The 25410-nt window shown below is 42.7% G+C and overlaps 1 protein-coding gene across 2 annotated transcripts in view; it reads left to right on the forward strand.

The window, feature by feature from the left end:
* The window catches only part of KDM4C (lysine demethylase 4C), a 732113-nt gene that overhangs the window by 385394 nt on the left and 321309 nt on the right, over positions 1-25410 (forward strand). For both annotated transcript variants that reach the window (XM_077475057.1, XM_077475058.1), the window contains exon 12: positions 9029-9152. In XM_077475057.1, the coding sequence (XP_077331183.1) occupies positions 9029-9152 (124 nt within the window). The remainder of the gene's footprint in view (positions 1-9028; positions 9153-25410) is intronic.

Consider the following 25410-nt stretch of genomic DNA (forward strand, 5'->3'; position numbering starts at 1 on the left):
TTGCCGCGGGTGCGTGCGCCGGACGTTCAGCTGCGACACCTCGCCCAGGAGAGCCAACCTGCTGCAGTATAACTGTGGTGGCTGGTCGGGAACCAGTCAATGGTGCGCGATCAGTTTTTTTTTTTTTTTCGGGACTGCGACATTGGGCAAACATAGCTGACAATAAGTGAAACTTTTTGGGGACCGGTGACACCAATAAAGTGATCAGTACTAAAAAATGCACTGTCACTGTATAAATGACACTGGCAGGGAAGGAGTTAACATCAGGGGCAATCAAAGGGTTAAGTGTGCTCCTAGGGAGTGCTTTCTAACGGGGTGGATGCACTGGAGTAAAAAAAATATCCGTGTTTCGTTTTCCTCTCTGGCAGAACAAAGATTTGCCTTGTTTACATAGACAGACTGCCATTCTGCCTCTCCTAAGTGGATAGAAAGTCTACACACCCCTTTAAAATGTCAGGTTTCTGTGATGTAAAAATACAGAGAGACAAAGATAAATCATTTCACAACTGTTTCCACCTTCAGTGTGACCTATAAATTGCACAACTCAGTTGAAAGACAAACCTTTTAGGTGAAGAGAAGTAAAAATAAAAATAATATGGCTGCTTAACCACGTTACAACCGGCGCACGACGATGTACGTCCATTTTTTGAAGAGGGATATCTCGGTAACGGCAGAAGCTGCTGCCACAACCAAGATATCTATCTCTGCGGGTCCTGTGTACGATGATGGTGGTCTCTGCAGCGGATTCGCCGCGATATCACCGTTATCGGTGGTGGGAGAGGTGCTGCGCCCTCCGCCACTTACCAGAGCCATCTGTAGCGGTGGAGACGATTGGGTCCTTTCATGTCCTGGGTATGGAGACGAGTGAGGCTAAGATGGCCCCCACCCGTCTCTATACCATAGCAGGGTGGAAGAAACGTCAAAACGTCACTTCCACCAATACCTCTTAAAGGCACATTTTTTCAATGTCCCTTTTTAAAATTACTTTTATTTTTTTTTATTTTTTATTTAAGTCCAAATATGAGATCTGAGGACTTTTTGACCACAGATCTCATATTTAAGAGGACCTATCATGCTTTTTTCTATTACAAGGGATGTTTACATTGCTTGTAATAGGATCGTTTTTTTTTTTTTTTAAAGCTAAAGGTATCGCCGCGATCGGTAGAGCGAGAATAATAGATTTTTGAGGGTAAAAGTTTGACGCCCTTCAATTGGGCTAATTTTACTGTTGTTGCAATGACGGCCATTTTATTCTCTAGGGTGTTAGAAAAAAAAGGTATAAAATGTTTGGGGGTTCCAAGTAATTTTCTAGCAAAAAAAACTGTTTTAAACATGTAAACACCAGATCTGAAAAAGAGGCTTGGTCCTTAAGTGGTTAAGTGTAGACACCCTTAAACGAATACTTTGTTGAAGCACCTTTTGATTTTATTACATCACTCAGTCTTTTTGGGTATGAGTCTATCAGCATGGCACATATTGACTTGGCAATATTTGCCCACTCTTCTTTGCAAAAACACTCCAAATATGACATCTCCTGTGCACAGCCCTCTTTTAGATCACCCCACAGATTTTTAATCAGATTCAGGTCTGGGCTTTGGCTGGGCCGTTCCAAAACTCTAATCATCTTCTGGTGAAGCCATTCCTTTGTTGATTTGTATGTATGCTTTGGGTCGTTGTCATGCTGCACGATGAAGTTCCTTTTCATGCTTGAGTTTTCTAGCAGAAGCCTGAAGGTTTTGTGCTGATATTGACTGATATTTGGAACTGTTCATAATAACCTCTACCTTGACTCAGGCCCCTGTTCCAGCTGAAGAAAAACAGCCCCAAAGCATGATTCTGCCACCACCATGCTTCACTGTGGGTATGGTGTTCCTTTGTTGATGTGCAATGTTGTTTTTGTGCCAAACGTATCTTTTGGAATTATGGCCACAAAGTTCAACCTTGGTTTCATCAGACCATCCATAACACGTTTTCCCACTTACTTTTGGGAGACTTCAGATGTGTTTTTGGAAAATTCAGCAGGGCTTGGATATTTTTCTTCGTAAGAAAAGCTTTTGTCTTGCCACTTTTACCCATAGTCCAGACACGTGAAGAATATGGGAGATTGTTGTCACATGTACCACACAGCCAGTACTTGCTAGATATTCCTGCAGCTCCTTTAATGTTGCTGTAGGCCTCTTGGCAGCCTCCCTGAGCTGTTTTCTCGTCTTTTCATCAGTTTTGGAGGGACGTCCATTTCTTGTCACTGTTGTGCCATATTTTCTCCACTTGATGATGACTGTCTTCACTGTGTTCCATGGTATTTCTAATGCCTTGGAAATTATTTTGTACCCTTCTCCTGACTGATATCAAAAACGAAAAAAAAAAAATGGCACAGACTTCTCCTTAATATTCATACCAGACACAAAGGGCCTGGTAATAGACTGGGGGGAGCCCATGCCTTTTTTTCATTGATTTTTATTTATATTTCCGGGATCCAACAATTCATTACAGCTGTGAGCCATTTTAAATTACTTTTTTTTTTACCTTTTAGAAATGTCATTTTGCTGTGCTATTGTTCTAAACACGGGAAAAATGCGCCACTTTACAGCCATACTAAGGACACCCCCCTGGCACAATACGAATGTTTCATTTTTATTGTTTTACTTTAAGCATTATGAAAATCACCGCTCCTGAAAAAACAGCCGTTTAAAAAAAAAATGTTTTGCATTGATACATGTGCCCTGGGGCAGGACCCAGGGTCTCCATACACTTTTTTATGGCAATAACTTGCATATAAGCCTTTAAAATTAGCACTTTTAATTTTTCATGTTAGTGTCCCATGAACTTAACGGTGTTCCGCTGCTTTCGTATTTGCCATGAACACCGCATAATATTAGCGGTTTGGCGAACATCAGGCTCATCCCTAATTATAAGCATGTTTCTGGAACGAATTATGCTCGCAAAAAAGGTTTTACTGTATATCATTCTTTTACACTTTTTTTTTTTTTATTCTTTGCTTTCTTCATGTTTTCCCTGTATTTTCTGTAATTCCTATAGATTTTTAACCACTTGCCAGCTGCCGAACACCGATATCCAGCCTTTGAGGATGGATATCGTTGTTATGGCTGCAGGTAGCTGCCATAGCCCTGGTATCCTTGCGTTCGGCCGGCGGTCAGCTACAAGATAAAAGTGGGATCTCGGCGGATTTGCCAAGAACCCCCCTTCCCGCCGCACTCTGGTGCCCTCCGCTGCTTCCTGGAGCCGTCGGCAGTCCTTTTCCTGGCTAAACATGGACACAGGTGAGGGGAAAATTACTAATTATTTATTTTTATTGCATTTTAGTGTAAATGAGATCTGAGGTCCTGTCATGCTTTTTTCTATTACAAGGGTTGTTTACAATCCTTGTAATAGGAATAAAAGTGACACCATTTTTATTTTTAAAACACTGTAAAAATAAAAGGTAAAAAAAAAATGTAAACGCGCCCCGTCCTGCCGAGCTTGCATGCAGAAGCTAACGCATACATGAAAATGGTGCTCAAACCACATGTGAGGTATCGCCACAATCGGTAGAGAAATAATTCTAGCCCTAGACCTCCTCTGTAACTCAAAACATACAATCTGTAGAATTTTTTTTAACCTCGCCTATGGAGATTTTTAAGGGTAAAAGTTTGTCACCATTCCACGAGCGGGCGCAATTTTGAAGCGTGACATGTTGGGTATCCATTTACTTGGCGTAACATAATCTTTCACAGTATAAAACAAAATTGGGCTAACTTTACTGTTGTCTTATTTTTTAATTCAAAAAAGTGAATTTTTTACAAAAATAGTGCTCTTGTAAGAGTGCTGCGCAAATACGGTGTGACATTGCAACAACCGTCATTTTATTCTCTAGGGTGTTAGAAAAAAATGTGTAATGTTTGGGGGTTCTAAGTAATATTCTAGGAAAAAAACAAAACAGTTTTTAACTTGTAAACAACACATCTAAAAGAGGCCTGGTCCTTAAGTGGTTAAATACCTACAAGAGAAAATAAACCACATTTTGACCACCAGATGAAGATGACAATGGCATTGGAAAATGGCCCAAGTGCGAGTACACCCTAATGCCATGTTCACATGGCTCAAATCCGTCGGACAATTCGACTGTGTGTGGGCTTCATCGGACCTTTGCTGTCGAAAAATCAGACGGACTTTAGATTTAGAACATGTTTCAAGTTCGGTCGAAAATTCAGTTAGTCTGTGTGCTAGTCCGATGGACGAAAACAGACGCTAGGGCAGCTATTGGCTAATGGCTATGAACTTCCTTATTCTAGTCCTGTCGTACGTCATCACGGTCAAATCCGTCGGACTTTGGTGTGATTGTGTGTAGACAAGTCCGATTTGACGGAAGTCCGTCAAAGTCCATGATTACAAAGCATTAGAAGTCATGGGCTGTTCTGGTAGTGGATCCTGCCTTTTCAGTTATCAACACCTTACAGTTCTTATTGAGGATGCTTTTTGTTTACAGAGTCTGTTGAGAAATGTCTGGAAGCACGCTTAAAGTGGGAGTCTGCCGGGAGTCTGCGTTTTTTTTAATTTTTTTTAAGGCCAGCAGCTACAAATACTGCAGCTGCTGACTTTTAAAATAGTGACACTTACCCGCCCAGCGCGCCTGCGATGTCGGCACCCGAAGCCGATCTCTCTCGGGTCCTGCCGCCACCATCTTGGGTATGGGAATCAGGAAGTGGAGCCTTTCGGCTTCATTTCCCGGTTCCCTACTGCGCATGCGCGAGTCGCGCTGCGCAATAAGGATAGTCCCTGCGGTCTCTGGGGTCCGTGTGTTTCCCAGCAGGCAGCGGGGGACTTTCAGAAAGGGGCGTAGATTCTGCGGAAAGGGGCGTGCCTTCTGCAGAATCTACGCCTGAAGTGGGTGCAGATACCTGTACTGTACAGGTACCTGCACCCCCCTCCCCCCTGAAAGGTGCCAATTGTGGCGCCGGAGGGGGGGGAGGATTCCAATGAGCGGAAGGTCCACTTTAGGGTGGACCTCCGCTTTAAAGACCCAAATTGCCCTTGCACGCCCTGCCTTGTTGCCAGTGCTTACTGCTGTGTACATTTTCCAGACTACTGCTGATTTGATTGGACATATGAGTAAAGCACATGAATCTTTCTTTTAGGACCCTGCTGTCTTAGAATAATTACAGCTGTAGCCCTCGACATTATTATTATTTTTTTGTGTTGACACTTTAGAGAACGCTGTAGAATCTCCTTTATCTTGGCAGAAAGGTTTCTTCTTGTAGGATAAAAGCACCAAAGTCTCCAACTCCCACAGCTACTACTTTTGCTCCATGAAAGATCTCTCCCCAAGTGTGTACTTGCAAACCAAAGACTTAGCACCTCCTTTTAAGCCCCAAACCTCCTAAGTACACCAAGCCTGTCCAGAAGCCCTCCTCACAATGAATGTGTGTCCCCTATGTAAGGAGTATGGGGACATCTGTTGGCCTTCACACCAGTCTGGATCCAATCTGTCATTTAAAAGGGGTAAAATTGAGTTTCCGCCCCTGCCCCCTCTTCATATTTTGCTTTCCAATATGCTATCTTCAGACGACTCACATTTCTCACTTTATACATTTTGCTGTGGCATACCAAAACTTACAAATTTTTGCATTACCATTCAGACTATCCTCTTCACCTAGAATGTCCACAAAAGTGCTTGCCCTCCTTCTGCCTCTTTTATGAGCCCAAGGCATTTGTCACAGTTTACTTTGACAACCTCCTACTGGAGGACTTGTAACCACAAATCCAGAGAATGATTCAGTTTATTTACCATTTAGGAATCTTTGGCTCGATAACTTTCCAAAGTCTACAGTCCAGCCCTCACACTGGAGTATCTAATCTTTGATGCAGCCCAAACCAGAGTTTTTCCTTCCTCGATAGAAGATTGCTTCCCTAAGGTCCCACACGAGGACAACCCTTAGTTTGTTTCTGTATGAGGGTTCAGGGTTTCATGGTAGCCACCTTCAAGGCCATTCCCTTTGCATAGTGTCTCTCTTCAATCCAGCATGCTCATGACATGGAAAAACAAATCTAATCCTTTGGTCACCCATTGCTCCTGTCACAAAGCTGCTCTTGACATAGTGGATCTTCAGTCCAGCCTTGGTGTTGGGAAAGTCTGTCTTTCACATGTCCTGGAGGGTAGTGAGTGATGCCAGCCTTACAGGTTGGGCCACGTTTACAGTTCTATGACTGTAGTGAACCTGATCCCCACAGGAGTTGAAACGCCATCAACATTCTAGAACTGAGCTCTTTACAACAATGGACCTCTCTCCTGCATGGTCACCCGGTCAGGGTACAGTCAGACGAGGTCATAACAGTGGCCTACATAAACCATGAGAGAGGTACTAGAAATAATTCCATCTCTTACATAATGAGTGGTGAAGCCAACAATATTAAATTACACCATCCTAGGCCAGGGCATCATCCCAAATATAATATACAACACAATTTCAAATAGGAAGTGACTCTACTACAGATATGCCACCAGGCATATATATATATATATATATATATATATCTCTCAATTTTCACCAGTAAAATTAAAACAAACTTTATTTTTGTTGCACAAAAAACATGAAAATCATCCTACACATATACATATAAAGATAAAACCAAAATAGCCAGGAGTCAGCATCCAAAATTTCAATGAGTTGGTCCACAAGTTTAGTGGATTGTCCAGTTTCTTCTAGGGTGTTAGAGTGCGTTTTCTATAAGCACAATGATTATAACTCCCAATGATCTTTTTATGGTTTCTGTACAGTAAAAATAATGTGGTTTTAATTCTATTGAAGTCCTTTATTTGACATTTTGCTGTACCAGAAGTCAGGTGCCCTAAAAGAAACAAGTCTGATGTTCTTATGGGCCGGAACTTGCAATCCAGCTCTCTCAGCTGTCTACATACCAGGAGTGGACAATTGTAAAGCTGACTTTCTAGCTGTCAATGCCTGGGTAATCTCTGCATCCATAGATCTTTTAAAACTTCTATCAAAGGAGTGGACATCCTGGCCTCCAGGTTCAACAACAAGGAAAACAAGTTCGTAGGCAAGACCAGGGATCCTCTGGCTTTTGCAGCTGATGTTCTGATGACTCCTTGGACCAAATTTAAGCTGGTTTATGCATCCTCCTTCGACTGCTGCACAAGATAGAGGAGGAATGGTGCTGATGACTTTCATCGCACCAAATTGACCCAGAAGAATGCGGCACACTGACATGCTCTGACTTCTGGCAGACCAACCTTGGCTTCCTTCAAACAGACCAGACTTGCTGGCCCAAGGCCCCCTTTTTCATCCTGCTTCTTTAGTCACTGGTTTTAACAGCATTGCTGCTGAACAAAATCATATGCACTCCTGCAGAGTGCCCTTTTTGGCTGCTCTCACGTCTGTCGGACGCTCACTAAGTTCTCACTTGTAAGGGGCCTTTTCTCATTCATAACAATGACAAGGTAGACTTACGCCCAAGGCCATCCTTCCTTCCTTCCCAAGGTGGTTATTGGACTTCCACCTTAGTGAAAATATAGTTCTTCCGTCTTTGTGCCCTGCGCCAAAGCATTCCAAAGAAATTGCCTGGACCAGGTCTGATGGCTACTGGCTACTGGATACATATATATACATATTATGAAGCATGCATTTTTTATTATATGTAGACAAATGGAATTAAAAAAAAATCCCCAAAGATTATTAGCTTACCTGCAATATGTTTATAAATGTCACTCAGCACGATACCAATATATTGTTGCCTCAGCTCTGCATTTAACAGTGGCTTGGTGAGATAAAGTGAATGAGAATTAATGAACATGGCTTCTGATCATGTGATCATTTATTCCTATTTATCATGTGACATTGCTTACAAACAAGTCGGCTATAGCTGGCTGAACTGTTATTGTGCCTGCCACAGAAATAGGCATTTTGCCAAAAGAAATCCTGTTAAAGTGAAAGATTAACTTAAAAAATATAACATTTCCCTTCTTTTACTTTTCTAGGGACAACTCAAAATGTGGGATTTTCTTTTGCTTTCAATGATGATGGAAAACAGGACAAATAGAGAGGGTAAATCTCCCTAACAAGTGCACAGATGGCAATAAAAACTGATAGGTGTAATAATCAATCTCTACTCTATCCAAAACAAAGAGTTTTGCCTTTAGTTTAATAAGTTCACTTAAAAAAAAAAAAAAAGACAATGTTTTCAGATTTATAAGGCCCTCCTTTACATGTACAGAGCTCTGTACACACATTGTTCTATAATACATAAACCATTCTCTGTTCACTTTCACATACTTTTTCTTTGTTCACCATGTGTGTGTGTAATCTGCTCTGTTCATTGCTTTCTTAAATCACCTGTAACTATATACTATAATGTAATTTTTAATTTTTTTTTATCTATTCCAGTATGCGTACTGTATGTTTTATGGGCCCCCCTATATATCTTGACCAAGCAGGCACAAATATGCTAGTAAGGCTAATAGCTGTTGATTACTTACTCTACCTTGTCAAATTCTCACATCAAGCTTTTAAAACAAATATGAAGCTAAAAGGTCTATAGTTTAATTTCAAAAGTATGTTCTCTTCTATCCCTTTTTTGCATCCTTCTATAATTTTTATTTTGCGCTAACTCTAGAAGTGATTTGGAAACTTTAATTTGGAGCTACCAAAGTAGCCTGCCTTTTGTATATTACTTTGTTTTATTTAGTAACTTGCTCTTGTCTGTTTTACTTAGATGATCATTTAGATGCAATTGACATTTTGCTTCTGCCAGGTTAAAAACATTAGCATAAGGATTTGTACATTTCTTCTGTAGCTGAAATATTAGTATGTGTACCGTTTCAGAGCAGTAAAAGCAGAGATATGTTACTACAGGGTCCCATCTTGTATCCTTTGAGGTTTTTTTAGTCGTTACTTGAAAAGGAGAATAAACGTTACACAGAACTTAGTTATCGTAATCCTAGAGAGCTTTCATTCTTTAAGTGTGATGTTATTTTCAGTATTTCAGACTAACAGGCTGGCTTTGTCTGTTTTAGAGCACAACTTGGGCTGAAAATAATGAGAAAAGACCACAAAGAACAAAGAGCTGGAGACTTCCCCTGGGTAAACCTCCTTCTAGGTCTCTTATGACAGTAGTTAAGCATCAAGCAAGTGATGAAGGTATGCTGTTTATAGCTTTCCATGTACAAGAGTGTGTTGAAAATATTTTATTTTTTGTTAAATTTTCATTTCTCACTTGTGCTGCATATAACTATTTCAATCAGTTGATTGCAATTAATGGTTCTGCAGTCCTGTTTGTAATCTTCTCTTGTCACCTTTGTGGAAAAAAGGATATAACAATGTTATCAATTACTGGGCTACAGTAGGTTGTATAATCTAGCTGGTTTCTATTGGAATTGTTTAAAGGGAAAGTGTAAAATCTTTACAGATATGCAGCCTGGTTTGCCATACACAATACAGTACATTTAATTTTATGTTAACCATAATAGTAACATAAGTATTGGGGAATGCCTGAATATTCCCCGCATAAGCACTGTCAATTTGTTGAAAGTGAACTTTTATTGTTTTAAAGCAAACTATATGATTATGTTAAAACAAGCAGGACCATACATTATACAATCAGATATGTTCTCAAAATATAGCTACTATGATTTTAAAAACTGTTCTGAAGCTCTGTTTTGCATTTTTTGATAGTTTGTAATTAAGCCTCACGGACACTGTATACACATCCTTTATACTTAACAGAAGGCCTATTATCAGCACTGTGTTTGCCGCTTGTAGCTCATACAAGTTGCTTGTAGGCAACTTGTAGCAGGGCCCATGCTTCAGTGGGTAGAAATTTAGCGTCATGTTTTGTGAGCATTTTTAGAGGCACCTCTCACCATAGAGGAATGGCTGCTTTTTAAGGAGAAGTCTAAACAGACCTGCTGATATTGAGTGTGACAATACTATTCTAGCTGCAAGTGGCTATGGAGTGTATGTGTATACATTTCTTAATCGTACATTAAGGGGCACAGGATAAAGTAATTCATGTACATTGGGTTATGCTGCTTCCTTCAGGAGATCTGTGGAGCCAGAATGGGGGTCATTTTGCAGTTTACTGGATTTGCTGATCCTTAGCATTTCTTTGAAAGCTGTACCCAAACCCTGCTGACAAGAAGATGCTTTGTTGGCCTGTGATCTGTCCTTGAGCACTAGACTCTGCTGAAGGCACTCAGCTAAACACCTTTGTGTAACATTTGAGTCAGCCGCTGAGTGTTTTTCAGGTCCAGGGCCATGGTACACTTGTCTCCTGGAACACTGCCCTTATAGACTCCATGGAAGAGGCATGTTCCTTGAATCTGACATCTTTCCCCAGTGTGCTTTTGTGTGAACTGCAGGGCCTCTCAGGACTTTGGACTTTTAACTATGGTGAGTTTGGTCTTTTGGCCCTGGTATGTGGGGAGCCTAATGGTATGTTGCTCTGGTCCTTCCCCTAATGTGTTATCATGATGGGCTCAGCTATTGACCACACAGCTGATAAGGGAAGCTATGCCATATTTGAATTTGGTGCTCTAGTGACTCTACTGCAGCTGTGTAAGTGCTTTGGTCCTACTGCTCTCCTGCAAATCTCCTCCTGGGGGTTACCATTGCGCATGTGTGCGCCATTTTGCTGCGTATCCAGGGACCTTGTTGCCTTTATGCCATCTCCCCTGCCTGTAAACACCTCCATGCTCCTCAGGGTGTTTGTTTGGACTCCCTGTTGCTTCACAGTGGGCTCCATTCACAAAGCAGTATGAAGCATCTTAAAGTGGTGTTGCCGCCAAAAAATAAAGTGCTTAAAATTCTTTAAAAATAAATAATTGGAAAAATATTTTTTTTTTAATCACCTCTGAATTCCTGTTGCTAGGGGGTCCCTCGTAGTCTGCCTTCTTCCTTGCCCGGGCTGGTCATCTGGGACATGTCCTGTGTCCCAAATGACTGTGCGGCATATCACGGCGCCCTGCGCCGCTCGTGCATGTGCAGTTGGTGCCCGGCAGTGAAGCCACAGCCGGGTGCCCACAATTTGAATAACGGCGCCGTGAGCGGAGCGGGGAACGAGGGGGGTTCGTCCCCCCGCATCGCTGGACCCTGGGACAGGAAAGTGTCCGATTATTAAAAGTCAGCAGCTGCAGTATTTGTAGCTTCTGACTTTTAATTTTTTAGGGGCACGCCACTTTAAAAATGCAATAAAATACTGCTCAGCATCTTTCAAAACGTTTTAGGCATTCACAAATGCTACCAAAGTACTGCATGAGTTTTTAAAAAGTCATGCAGTATTTTAGCAGTGAAAACATGCAGTAATTTAATGCCTGGCCATAGCTGGTGTATTTATGTACATTAGTAAATACTGTGTTGTTAAGGAGCATGCAGCCACAGAGTGGCAGTGTCCCTTAGTTAAGAACTATCAGACAGTGGAGCTGGCGGGATTCTTCGTCTGAAGCAGACGGCGGGTCGGCGGTAGCAGTGGGCATCGCGATCGACGAAGAATCTATACTGGGGGACATTTTTTTTTTAAAATAAAGGACTTCACGCTACACTTTTTGGGGGTGAATGAGTAGGAGTACTATGTACCCCTACTCATTCACATAAAGATGGGCTGGGATCTGGGGATCCCCTTGTTAAAGGGGCTTCCAGGTTCTGAAAAACCCCCCGCCGACCCCACAACCACCTGTCAGGTTTGTGGGGAAGAGGCTCTTGTCTCAATCAACATAGGGACAAGGTGCTTTGGGGTGGCAGAGCCCCCCTTCCCCAAAGCACCTCCCTCATGTTGAGGACATGTGGCCTGGTATGGTTCAGGAGGGGCAGGGGGTGCTCGCTCATCTCCCCCCCTCCTTTTCCTGACCTGCAGGGCTGCATTGTTGGATAAGGGTCTGGTATGGATTTTGTGGGGGACTACATGCCATTTTAGAAAAAAATCTTGGTGTGGGGGTTTGCCTCAAAATCCATAGCAGACCCGAAGGGCCAGGTATGGATTGGGAGGGGGGGGGGGCGTTTTTTCTTATTTCTTCAATGCCGGCAATTTCTTTTTTTTTTTTTTTTTTTAAACATTCACCTAACAGCGGGGAACCCTTGCTGACAGCTGATGACTCTATCGGTTATTAAGGACGTGGCAGCCGCCCACTTCTTAACCATGTTGTTTACTGTTTTTTAAAGAGCGGGCAGCCACCCACTCCTTAACAAGTACACAGTTGATAAATACTGCTTGCCTCAATCACTACCTAATTGCCACATGCATTTATACAATGCAATTTCAGGTTTACGATCCAACAGTGCTGGTGAATCGTGCAATGTACTCCCTGAGGAACCTAACACCGATAGCCTGGACCACTGTTACCTGCCTAAGTCCACAGCACTTCTCAGCGTTTTCTCTAACTAACTAGCAGGGGTAATTGCCTCCCCTGTTCCCTTGTTTATCTTCTACTGTATCTGAGTTTACAGGGAAAATTACAGGCATGTTAGCTGACTCAGAATTCAAGTTGTCAAATTGTCCCTGCGAAGATTGGTGGCTCCTCCACACATGTTTTTGGTTGTTTGTGGTGTCCCGTTTTCTTTTTGGTTATTTCATGACCAGTTATGTATTTTTTTTTTCCTGCTTTTTTGCCCATTTTGTTTATCAACACAGGTAACAACAAATTTTGAATCTACTTGATCTATAATGTTATAGATAATGTTATACGTTTTTATGATTTGGAACAGTGTATATATCTGTATAAAGCAAGTCGTTTCACCAGTGATGGGTGAGAGAGATCCTTTTTATAGGTCAGGCCGCGTACACACGCGGGGACTGTTCGCCCAACTTTGTCCGTCAAACAGTTTCAGCGGACAGTCCGCTCAAAATTAGCATGGACGGACTTGCCCACACACGACGAACGAACAGTCCGCTGAAACCGTGCGCGATGACGTGAACGGCACGTACGACGGGACTAAAAAACGACGTCCTATACACTGCAATGCAAACTTCGGCGTGTAAATCCTTTCTGAGCATGCGCGGAACTTAGTTTGACGAACAAGCCTACACACGAGGGGACTGTTCGCTGAAACAAAGTTTCAGCGGACAGTTTTTCGGAATTTCCGAAAAACTTTGTTCAGCAGACTGTCCGCTGAAACTGTCCGCTGAAAGCCCACACACGAGCGGACTGTCCGCCGAAACACTGTTCAGCGGACAAAGTTGAGCGAACAGTCCCCGCGTGTGTACGCGGCCTCAGACAAGTTTGTTTGACAAACAAATATTTAATTGAAATGCCTAGTTTAGGAACATAACTTGAAATTAGTAAAATGAAATTAGTAAAATTATTAATTTCATCAATGAGAGTTGAAGACTAACATTCACATGGCTAAATATAATGGCAAGTAAAACATGCATTATAACTCACGGAATTGTGAAGTAAAATAAATCTTAACAAAATTATAATTTTAATCAAAAACAGTGTGTGTATACTGTATACAGCATATACTGACAGTGTGTGTATGTACTGTATATTCATATTCTTCTCAAAATGAAATAAAATCGTGAATAGAATTAAAGTAACTAATCTAGCTTGGCAAACTGAGCCTAATTTGTTACTGCCACATAACCATAGTAGATTATGATGATTCATAATTAAGGGAACTTTCACACTGGGGCGTTGGTGGTAAAGCAGCACTATTTTTAGCAGTGCTTTACTTTCGCAAATTGATTTCAATGGGCAGGGGCTCCTTAGGAGCGGTGTATACACCGCTACTAAAGCACTTCAAAGATGCTGCTTGCAGGACTTTTTTTTAGCATCCTGCCAGCGCACCGCACCAGTGTGAAAGCACTCAGGCTTTCACACTGGAGTGACAAGCGAGATGCTTTACAGGTGCTATTTTTAGCGATATAGCACCTGTAAAGCACCTCAGTGGGAAAGTAGCCTTACAGCAAATTATGTAAATGATTGCCAAAACATATCTCACTGTAAAGGCAAATTATATCAACCAGCTACTGCGCATTATAGTACAAACAAGAATATAGAATATAATAGTTCGAGGGGGCGTGGCCGGGCAGCAGCTGAAGATGGCAGCTTAATCTGTTAGCTCCCGCTGACGAGGATATAAATCGGCTACCAACAGAGGCGTTTATTCCTCTATCCTACCGGAAAATCATGGGAACATCTTCCCACAGCTCGTCAGCATCTCGGTCTAGGTCCCCGAGGGACGAGACCGGTAGGATCTCTCAGAATATGCCGGAGATGTTCCGATCGTACAGCTCTAATATGGCCGCCGGGCGAGGTCAGCCTTCATAGGCCACACAACTTACAAGTCCCTCGCAAAGGAGTGCTCCAAGAACGGATGATGTAGTTCTCACTCCCCATCACCAGCCGAGCCTCCAGGACCTGAGGTCCATAGCAGCGGATATTAAGGAGTCTCTTACCACGGCCCTGACTGGGGCGATAGCAGACCTACGGATCGACCTGCAGGCCATGGCGTCTCGTATTCAGGATATGAAAAAAACTACATCAACCCACTCCTCGATTCTGAGGAGATCCTGCCAGATTATCGAAACCCACACCCTACAACTACGCGACCTTAACCGTCATACCTAGGACCTTGATAACCGTGACAGACGCCATAACATTCGCCCTGCGAGGCCTCCCAGAATCGTCTGACTCTGATAGCCTTACCGCTGAAGTCACAGGCTTATTCAACGCCATTCTAGAGAGGCCACTTGATACTCAGATTGGCATAGAGTGCGTTCACAGAGCCCTACGCCCTAAAGGGAAAGATACAGACCCACCCCGTGATGTAGTGTGCTGTGTGATTGACTACTATCTGAAGGAAGAGATTCTACATAGAGCAAGGCGGGCGACAGGACTGCTTACTCATAATGGCGCGAACATCACTCTTTTCCAAGACCTCTCCACCATAACGCTGCAGAGGTGCAGAGAACTCCGCCCCTTGCTGGAAACTCTTCGCGCCAAAGGCATTCCATATCGATGGCGGTTCCCTTTTGCTCTGTCTGCCACTTCAGGCGGGAGGACCGCACTACTGCGAGTACCGGAAGATCTTAAACACTTCTGCGACACGCTAGCTATACCACTCACTGATGTCCCAGATTGGTACACTGAGTTTCGTCTGCCTACAGCTAGATGCACGCAAGCCTTCCCGGAACCCATGGAGTACCAAGATTCTTGCCTTAGGAGACGCCGCTCGCCCTCGGAAACCCAGATCTCATCAAACCCGACTCGGAGTGGATTCGGGTACCAGCCCGCCGAGGACACTGCACTCCAGGAGAGCTCGCCGAGACCGCTGAGTTAGACTGGTTGTAAGACCTGACTCCCTGATTACCAGTTTCTTCCTTTCTTTCTGCCTTTATCTTTCCCACTCCCCCTGTCTACCCTGCCCTCTCTTCCTTCTCTCTCGCTACTGTTTTCTTTACTAAATGGGCTCCCCTTCTGCTCCCCTTACTGTGGTCCTCACCAACGGAACTGATACGGACTTTCCATCGTTTTAAATCTGTTTCTCTCATCTTGCTTATGTCTGCAACTACTGACTTAGCCTTATTGGATCCTTTCCCGAGCTACACTGTGGATTCCGGCTTGGCTTTTTAATTAATGTTAATCTGACCCTAACCTTACATTGTTTACTAGTGCTGACAGGATCACCGTAGCCCTGTATTTGTCCCTAATAACATGTTGGACGCTCTCTCGCGAGTCATTGGGCTCTAGAGCGCACTGAAGCAAGTTGCTTTACTTTTCTGGTGACTTATTTCTCTCGTGCTTAAGGGGGTCATCTCCAGGAGTTACTTTCCTCACACAAAAGTACACCTTTAACCTTAACGCTCATTGTGTTTTGTGACCGGTGTGAGGGAGATAGGGGTTTGGGGACCTGCTGTGACCGGCATTGCCTGGCTTATAGCATGGCTCCTAAGCTCCCATTGAATGCTCGAGATTCCCTTAAATTAGTTTCACTTAACACAAGAGGACTCAACTTACCCGAAAAGCGGTCTCAAGTGCTACTTTTCGCACATAAATGCAGGGCTGACATAGTTTTCCTGCAGGAAACCCATTTTCCACCCCCAAACTCTCTATCGATTTCCGTCGGCCATACATGCCACCAACCCTGCAACAAAATCTAAAGGCGTCTCAATTCTCATATCTAAACAATGCCCGCTCTGGATTGAGGACACCGTCCTGGACCCAGAGACGAGGTTTATTTTTGTTAAGGGCAGACTGAGGGGCAAACTTATCACCTTGGCCAACATTTATGCACCCAACTCAGGGCAACCCTCCTTTTTCAGAACGACCCTGACTAAGCTTGCCTCCTTCCAGGAGGGTATTCTCATTTTGGGAGGGGACTTCAATGTCCCCCTTAACCCAATCCAAGACTCATCTAGTGGTGCCTCTTAAATTCCGTACAAAGCGTTACGCGCCATCAAATCACACCTACAACACTTATGCCTTCATGATTCCTGGCGTACATTGAATCCCCAAGGGAAGGACTACTCCTTTTTTTCTATCCCTCACAATCGGTACTCCAGATTGGATTACCTATTTTTATCGCAAAGAGACTTACCGTGCCTCCGCGACGCCTCCATAGATGCTATGTATATCTCTGATCATCATCCCATATCCATGACTTTACAAATTACAGATAATCCCCACACACCACCAATTTGGCGACTAGATCCCTCCCTACTGTCTGATCCAGTAATTGCAGCTTCCATTCAGGACAACCTAATTACTTCAAAGAGAACCACTCTCCAAATATAGATCCCATGTCAGTATGGGAAGCCTACAAATGCACAATTCGTGGGGAGTTCATGGCAGCAGCGGCAAAAAGGAAAAGAGAGAAATAACCACATAGCGCAGCTTACCAACCGCATTAAAACACTGGAAAAAGCCCATAAACTTTCAGAGACACCCTTGCTGAATTAAATCAAGCACGGCAAGAACTTCTCCAGTTTTTAAACTCCCAAATCAAGAGGAACTATATGCTTTCACGTACATTCTTTTACGAATATGGCAATAAATCTGGTAAACTACTGGCCAGAGCACTCAGAAAACAGGCCACTAGAACTATTCATTCCATCACGGATGCCACGGGTAACAAAGTAGTATCCAACCACATGATTGCTGAACAATTTGTTCAATATTCCAAATTATACAACATTAGGGAACAGCCACCACAGGAGGAATGGGCACACAGGCGGCATTTAATTGAAAACTTTTTAAAAAACATATGCGCCATCTCGCATTTCACAGGAGACGGCACTTTCATTGGAAGAGCCTCTCTCGGCATCTGAACTTGAGACAGCCCTCAAACAAATGAAACCGGGAAAGAGCCCTGGCTCTGACGGTCTTACCACATGCTATTATAAATCCTTTATTGTCACCCTAAAACAATTTTCTTGCGGCATTTAATTCATTAACGCCGGACAAACCGCCCCCCAGAGATTTACTAAGGGCCCATATCACGGTAATCCCAAAACCCAATAAAGATGAAACACAGGTGACGAACTATAGACCCATTTCTTTGCTTAATGTGGATCTAAAGATCTATGCCAAGATGTTAGCAAATCGCCTTCTCCCCCTCCTTCTGCTTGTGTCTCTCGATCAGGTGGGATTCGTGCCGGGGAGGGAGGGCAGAGATAATACGATCAAAGTGTTCTCCATACACCACTGGCTGACCTCCTCGAAAACAAAAAGGTTTTTTCCTCTCGGATGTGGGGAAGGCGTTCGATAGAGTGGCCTGGGACTACATGGCAGAAGTCTTGCGGAAAATAGGCTTGCCTGACCGACCGATATCTCTTATTATGGCTTTGTATGCTTCCCCAACGGCCCAGGTCAGGATTAATGGCCAACTGTCAAGGGCCTTCTCCGTATCCAATGGGACCCGTCAGGGTTGCCCGCTCTCACCCTTATTATTTATCCTCACTTTAGAACCCCTCCTTCGCAGGCTGAACTCAAATCCAGACGTTAAAGGGATACAGATTGGAACTAAGACTCAAAATTGCCGCCTTCACTGATGACATCCTACTTTCCCTTACTGAACCCCTCGTTTCCATCCCTAACCTCCTTAAAGACCTTGATGCTTTTAAAGCGCTATCCAATTTACAAATCAATTTTTCAAAATCTGAGGCCCAGAATATATCCTTGAATACCGAAATGATAGATTTGTGCCGCAAGGACTTTCCTTTTCGCTGGAATAATACAGCCATCACCTATTTAGGCATTCAGCTACCTGCTAGACTGGGAAACTTATACTCGGTTAACTTTGTCCCTCTTCTCCAGACCATCCAGAAAGACCTTAAAGCGGAGGTCCACCCTAAAGTGGACCTTCCGCTCATCGGAACCCTCCCCCCCTCCGGTGCCACAATCGGCACCTTTCAGGGGGGAGGGGGGTGCAGTTACCTGGATAATCCAGGTAACTGCACCCACTTCCGGGACAGCTCTCTGCGGAAAGGGGCGTAACTTACGCCCCTTTCCGCAAGTGCCCGCCCCTTCCCGCAAGTGCCCCGCTGCCTGCTGGGAAACACACAGCTCCCAGAGGCAGCGGGGAGCGTCCTTATTGCGCAGCGCAATTCGCGCATGCGCAGTAGGGAACCAGGAAATGAAGCCGAAAGGCTCCGTTTCCTGATTCCCATACCCAAGATGGCGGCGGCAGGACCCGACAGACGACCTAGCGATCGGCTTCGGGTGCCGACATCGCGGGCGCGCTGGACAGGTAAGTGTCACTATTTTAAAAGTCAGCAGCTGCAGTATTTGTAGCTGCTGGCTTTTAAAAAAAAAAAAAAAAAAACGTGGAGTCCCGGTGGACTCCCGCTTTAAAGCCTGGTCTACCAGACTATTTTCTTGGTTCGGTAGAGCCTCAATTATTAAGATGAATGTCCTACCTCACTTGTTATATCTTTTTCAAACAATCACAATAAAGCTTCCCCCGGCCTTCTTTAAATCGTTCCAGTCTATCTGTACCAATTTTATTTGGAATGGAAAACGAGCCAGGTTAAGCTTTGCCAGACTGACCCTACCGAAAACTAAAGGAGGTATTAGCCTACCTGATGTCAAGAAATATTACTGGGCTAGTCACTTAGCCAGAATTGTAGATTGGAATGTTCATTTGGATACCAAAGCTTGGATACAAATAGAGAACGCTTTTTCCTTATCCCCGCTTAAATTTTTACCATGGCTGAACCCTGAACATGTCCCTCAAACTTGCAAACAACACCCGCTAATGGCGGGTACATTACAAGTGTATCGTTCGGCTTGTCACGCCCATCACATTTCCTCACCACAAAGCCCAATGACCCCGATAAAACATAACCCCGCATTTCCAGCAGGACAATCAGATACATTCCTCTCGAGTGTGGCGCTCATCTGACATTAGGGCTCTGCACTTCTTTTCCAATGCCAGACTCTTATCTATACCAGACCTTCCTACACAACCTTCGGGGCGCCCCTTCCCGCTGTGGGTTTATTTTCAAATCAGACATTTTTTGACGAACCGACAATTTAAACCTGATTTTGCCAGGCAGCTTACGCCATTTGAAACGTTATGCAACCAAACAGAACCACAACGCCATGTCATTTCCAGTATATATGCACTGTTCTTTTCAACACACAGCCCAAAAGCCAACTTGGCCGTTCACAGCTGGGAAACTGATTTATCTCTGTCCTTGACAGATACTAATTGTACGAACATTTATACTCGCATTCATAAAGGTTCCTCCAATGTCTCGGTACAGGAAAATAATTTCAAAATTTTCACTAAGTGGTATCTCACACCCTTCAAGCTTCACAAACGTGATCCCAACATAGCTCCCACTTGCTGGAGATGTTCAGACAGCGAAGGATCATTCATACATATTTGGTGGTACTGTCCTCGGCTCCAACCTTTTTGGACTAGGCCCTAGTAAATGTATAATAGGACATCGAAAGGATTTTTATAAGTGCTTTTGGGTTCTCTTAACCCTTGATACTTGACCTATAACATATAGCTTAGGTATAGATCTGGTCAACAATCCTCATTTTTGATTGATCTACCCGTTACATGTCGATGCTTACGTTTTGAGTATCTGTTAATTTTACTTGTTAGCACTGTTACTACACCATTGTACTCTGCTTTGCAGCTCTATTGTACCTGTATCCTTTGTGTTTCACGTAAACTTCAATAAAAGATTTTGGGGGGAAAAAAATATATAATAGTTCGTTAAATCATACTGCAAGATTATAGACTGCGATAACGCAATAAATTGCAAACCAAAATCACCTTGTGCGCTAAAAAAAAATTCAGCCATCACTAACTCTTGACACATGAGCCCCCTCGAATTCAGCCACCATAAGACCCCCCCACCTCCCCCCATGGAAAGCAACCCTCAAATTCTGTCAGCAAATTCAAATCCCTCCTTTAATAATGCCTGCCACACTGGTAGAGAATTTACTGTAATGGGGTATTGAAAGCAAATTTATACTGATGACCTGTTTACATTTGGTTGTGAGTGTAAATTATTCCATTGCATTGTTTGCTGTAAATACATGTTAAATTTGTAATCTGCGTAAACGCCCACGCTAGTGTAAAGTCCCTTGTGAAATTTAGAAGTCAGTGTTAACTAACATCTTTGCTGCATTGTTGGTTGGTGTAAAATCACCAGTATTATGGTGGTGTGCAGTGAATGGAGGGTCCTGTTACTTTGGTGGTCAGTGAAGCGCCCACAATCATTAATGTCATGAGCAAAGGGTTCCTATTTGTTGGTGGAGTGGCAAAGGACCCCTATTCAGTAGTGGTCAGTGGCAACTTAGTTGAAATTGGCAAACCTCTATACATGCTGATGCCTAAACCCTCTGTGCCCACCTAATAGACTGATGTAAGGAAAATTTCCCATTTCACTGGAAGCACAACTACAATCCAATGAGAGTATGACTTGCTCATTTTCAGCCGAGAACTGGTAACACATTTTTCTGAATGAAAAATTGAGTAAGCTGCGCTAAATCATAAACCCACATAAAATTCAATGAAGTAAAAAACATTAGACACAATTTCAATAAAAATGTGCAAAATTAGGCCTATTACCCCCAGTCCTAAAGAATAAGGGTTATAGGATAATTTATCACAGTGAACAACGAAAAAAGAAAAACAAAAAAATTATAAAACAAAATAGTGAACACCCAATGTGTAATTATATAAACATTTAACCACTTGACCACTGGGCACTTAAACACCCTTAATAACCAGACCAATTTTCAGCTTTTGGTGCTCTCACATTTTGAATGACAATTACTCAGTCATGCAACACTGGACCTATATGAAATTTTTGTCCTTTTTTTTTTTCACACAAATGGAGCTTTCTTTTGGTGGTATTTAATCACCTCTCAGTTTTTTATTTTTTGTGCTATAAAAGAAAAAAGACCGAAAACTCTGCGAAAAAATAAATTTTTCTTCGTTTCTGTTATAAAATTTAGCAGATTAGTAATTTTTTGTTCATAAATTTTGGGCAAAATTTATACTACTACATATCTTTGGTAAAAATAAGTACAAATTGGTGGATATTATTTGGTCTTTGTGAAAGTTAGAGAGTCCACAAGCTATGGTGCCAATATCTGAAAATTGATCACACCTGAAGGACTGACGGCCTATTTCAATTCTGGAGACCCTAACATGCCAGAAAAGTACAAATACCCCCCAAATGACCCCTTTTTGGAAAGAAGACATTCCAATGTATTTAGTAAGAGGCATGGTGAGTTTTTTGAAGTTGTCATTTTTTCCCACAATTCTTTGCAAAATCAAGATTTTTTTTTCCTTTTTTTTTTTTTTTCCCACAAAATTGTCATATTATCAGGTTATTTCTCACACACAGCATATGCATACCACAAATTACACCCCAAAACACATTCTGCTATTACTCCCGAGTACGGCGATACCACATGTGTGAGACTTTTACACAGTGTGGCCACATACAGAGGCCCAACATGCAGGGAGCGCCATCAGGTGTTCTGGAGCACCCAGGACAATTCTGACATTTCTCTCCTACATGTAAAAATCATCATTTATTTGCTAGAAAATTACAGAGAACCTCAAAACATTATATATTTTTTTTAGCAAAGACCCTGGAGAATACAATGGTGGTCGTTGCAAATTTTTATCTCACACGGTATTTGCGCAGCAATTTTTTTAACGCGTTTTTTTGGGGGAAAAAACTTGTGCTTAAAAATAACAAAAAAATCAGTAAGTTAGCCCAATTTTTGCATAAAGTGATAGATGAAGTTATGCTGAGTAAATAGATATCGAACATGTCACTCTTCAAAATTGCACATGCCCGTGGAATGGCGCCAAACATCGCTACTTAAAAAATCCCCATAGGCGACGCTTAAATTTTTTTTTTACTGGTTACATGTTTTGAGTTGCAGAGGAGGTCTAGGGCTAGAATTATTGCTCTCGCGCTAACGTTCGCGGAGATACCTCACCTGTGTGGTTTGAACACCGTTTTCATATGTGGGCGGGGCTTACGTATGCGTTCGCTTCTGCATGCGAGCACATGGGGACAGGGGCGCTTTACATTTTTTATTTTTTTTTGTTATTGTTCATTTTGCTTTATTTATTTTAGTTTGACATTTTTTTCCCCAAAAATTAATTTTTGATCATTTTTATTCCTATTACAAGGAATGTAAACATCCCTTGTAATAGGAATATGGGGTGACAGGTCCTCTTTACAGTGAAATCTGGGGGTCAATATGACCCCACATCTCACCTCTAGGCTGGGAAGCCTGAAATAATAAAAAAAAAAAAAGATTCTGGCTTTGATCGTACTGGCGAGTTGGTAGAAGCACCGGAGGGCGGTGAGGGGTGGGGGGGCGTCTATGGCTGGGTATTGCAGGGTATCACCGAGTATGGCTGGGTATCTCCGAGTATGGCTGGGTATGGCAATTTATGGCAGGGTATTGCAGAGTATTGGCGGGGTATTGGCGGGTACTGCAGAGTATTGGGGGGTACTGCATTGTAATGGGGTACTGCAGAGTAATGGCGGGGTACTGCAGAGTAATGGCGAGTATTGGCAGGGAATTGAGGGGTTAAATTCGGTGAGCAGCGATGTGGGCACTGCAGATGCAGCCCACATCGCTGCTGACACCGATCGGTACAGAGAGGGGGAGGGAGGAACCGACGTCATAACATGATGCCGGTTTGTTTACAAGTGATCACTCCGTCATTTGACGGAGCGATCACGTGGTAAACAGCCACGACGAGCGGATGATCTTGTGTGCGCGCCCCAGGGGGCGCGCGAGAGCAGAATTCTGGGAGGCCGTTAATTAAAGGCCTCTCAGAGTTAAACAACCGCCCTGAAGCCGTTAATCGGCAATGGGCGGTTGTTAAGTGGTTAAATTCCAACAGTCCAATATAAATGAAATCGTCAAGTCCGCCGGATAGTCTGATTGTGTGTACGCGGCATTACACACACTCAGAACTTATTTGGCCTGTTTCCCACAGGCTTCAGCTTGTGTAAGAGCAGAGTGATCAGCAATCTATTTCCAAGCATTTGCAGAGCTTTTGTCAATCTTTGTTAAAGCTGATACCATTCAGCTCCAGTTTGTAAGTGTTGAACATCTTAATGGGAGTACTGATTATTTTAAAACTACTAGCAGTCTTTCAACAAGTTTTAAGAAGTGCTGAAGCCTTCTAGCAGCTTGCTTAAAATGACAGTCAGCACTCCCATTAAGATCTGTGTTCATCCTTTAGGCCTCTTGCACACTGCAGCTTTAAAAAGCTCAGTACAGTTTTTATTTTTTTACTGAGCTAAAATACAGCTTATTAATTGTAATGTGCCTATGCACACAGACGCGTAAACAAGTGGCGTGTATTCTACAATAAAAAAAAAAAATCTGCTTTTTGATCAGTAATTTAAGCCTCATGTGGACATGTTAATGTCCATTAACATATTGTGAACTCGAGAATAAGTTTGCGCACATGCAGGCAAAATTGCGCGAAAGCATATGCGCAAAAATACATGCAAATGCATACAAAAAAAGGGCTGAAAAAATAGATGCTCAAACAGGAGTATCGTGTGAAAGAGGCCTTACAAATTAAAACTGAATGGTACTTTAAAAGCTTCAAAAATTCTTGTTGACAGCTCTGCAAATTCTGTGCTTTAAAGTCTAACAAGGATCGCTGCAGGTAATCGCTGGCAATTCGGACAGCCCCGGATAGCTGCATACACCATTTACTAGTCATTGAAGTCTACAGGGCTTGGTGGCCACAGCTAGCCACTCACAAGTGGTAAAAACAGCTGGAGGAATCCTATTCCTGCCGCTGTCATTCACACTGGGGCTTGCTGCCCGTGCAATTGTAGCCTTATACAAGCTGAAGCCTGTGGGGCTGTCAACATTTTTGATAGATTGTCACATAGGGGTTGATTTGCTAAAACTGTAGAGGGCAAAATCTGGTGTTCGCTTTGCACAGAATTCGTGCACGCTAGTTTTAGTAAATCAACCCCATAGGCTTAGTCTGGTTCTCTTTAAAATCTTGTGTTTTTTTGTGGATTTGTCCTGCCCACAAGATATATTTTTTAACCTGGCCTGATTATGTCAGAAAATGTAAATGACATGTGGCCCCTAAAATCCTGATGTTTGATTGCCTAAACACCATGACTATGATGGATTATTCACTTGTTTAAGGTTTAGGAATTTATCTACATTTTGTTCTGCAGCTGCACAATTAATCATGTTTAGATTAATGCTTAACCAATTAGTCAGCCTTTTAAATTCTGTTTTTAACAATATTGTTGCCTGATCAGACACCTGTATTGGCAGCTCTTAAAGAACTGTGATTTTAGTACCAATAGAAAATTTCCAGACTATATAAAGCACAGTAAAAATGATTGCAAAGGGACCATAAACAAACAACTAAATTTACTGATCTACCTGTTAAATATGTGAATGATGTGGCGTCACCCTTTTTAAAGTGCATGTCAAGCTATGAATAGAGTAAGGAATAGAACTCCTACCTGGTTTTTACTGCTCTCTGGGGTTCTGCTAGAGAGATTTTCCTTCACTTACTGTGAAGTATTTGCATATTCTTATCCAACAATATGTACACTACCTCTGGCCCCACAGGCATTCATCCTCAAAGGTCACAGCTTAAGTCCTGAAGTTGGTCAGGTTGTTCTCTCAGCAGCTCAACTCTGCCTGGTCATGAGGGGGGTAAAAACCTTCTGGAGGTCAAATGGTTAAACATGAACTCCAATAAAACAATCAAATATACAGATGAAATACATATATAGGAGCTCTCTGGTGTGAGATTCAGTGTATACAGCACTGCTAGAGACTAAAGCCAGGGTGGTGACCTGACTTTTTTGTTTACTGCAGTTTAGCAATATAGCTAGGTCACCTCCTTACCCTTCAAGTATAACATTTTTTATTGAAAGCTGTAGCACTATAACAGTATTAAAACTTGC

This window comes from Lithobates pipiens, unplaced genomic scaffold, assembly GCF_037356315.1.
Source record: "Lithobates pipiens isolate NorthernLeopardFrog02 unplaced genomic scaffold, aLitPip1_a1.2 Scaffold_13, whole genome shotgun sequence".
In the NCBI taxonomy this organism is placed as follows: Eukaryota; Metazoa; Chordata; class Amphibia; order Anura; family Ranidae; genus Lithobates; species Lithobates pipiens.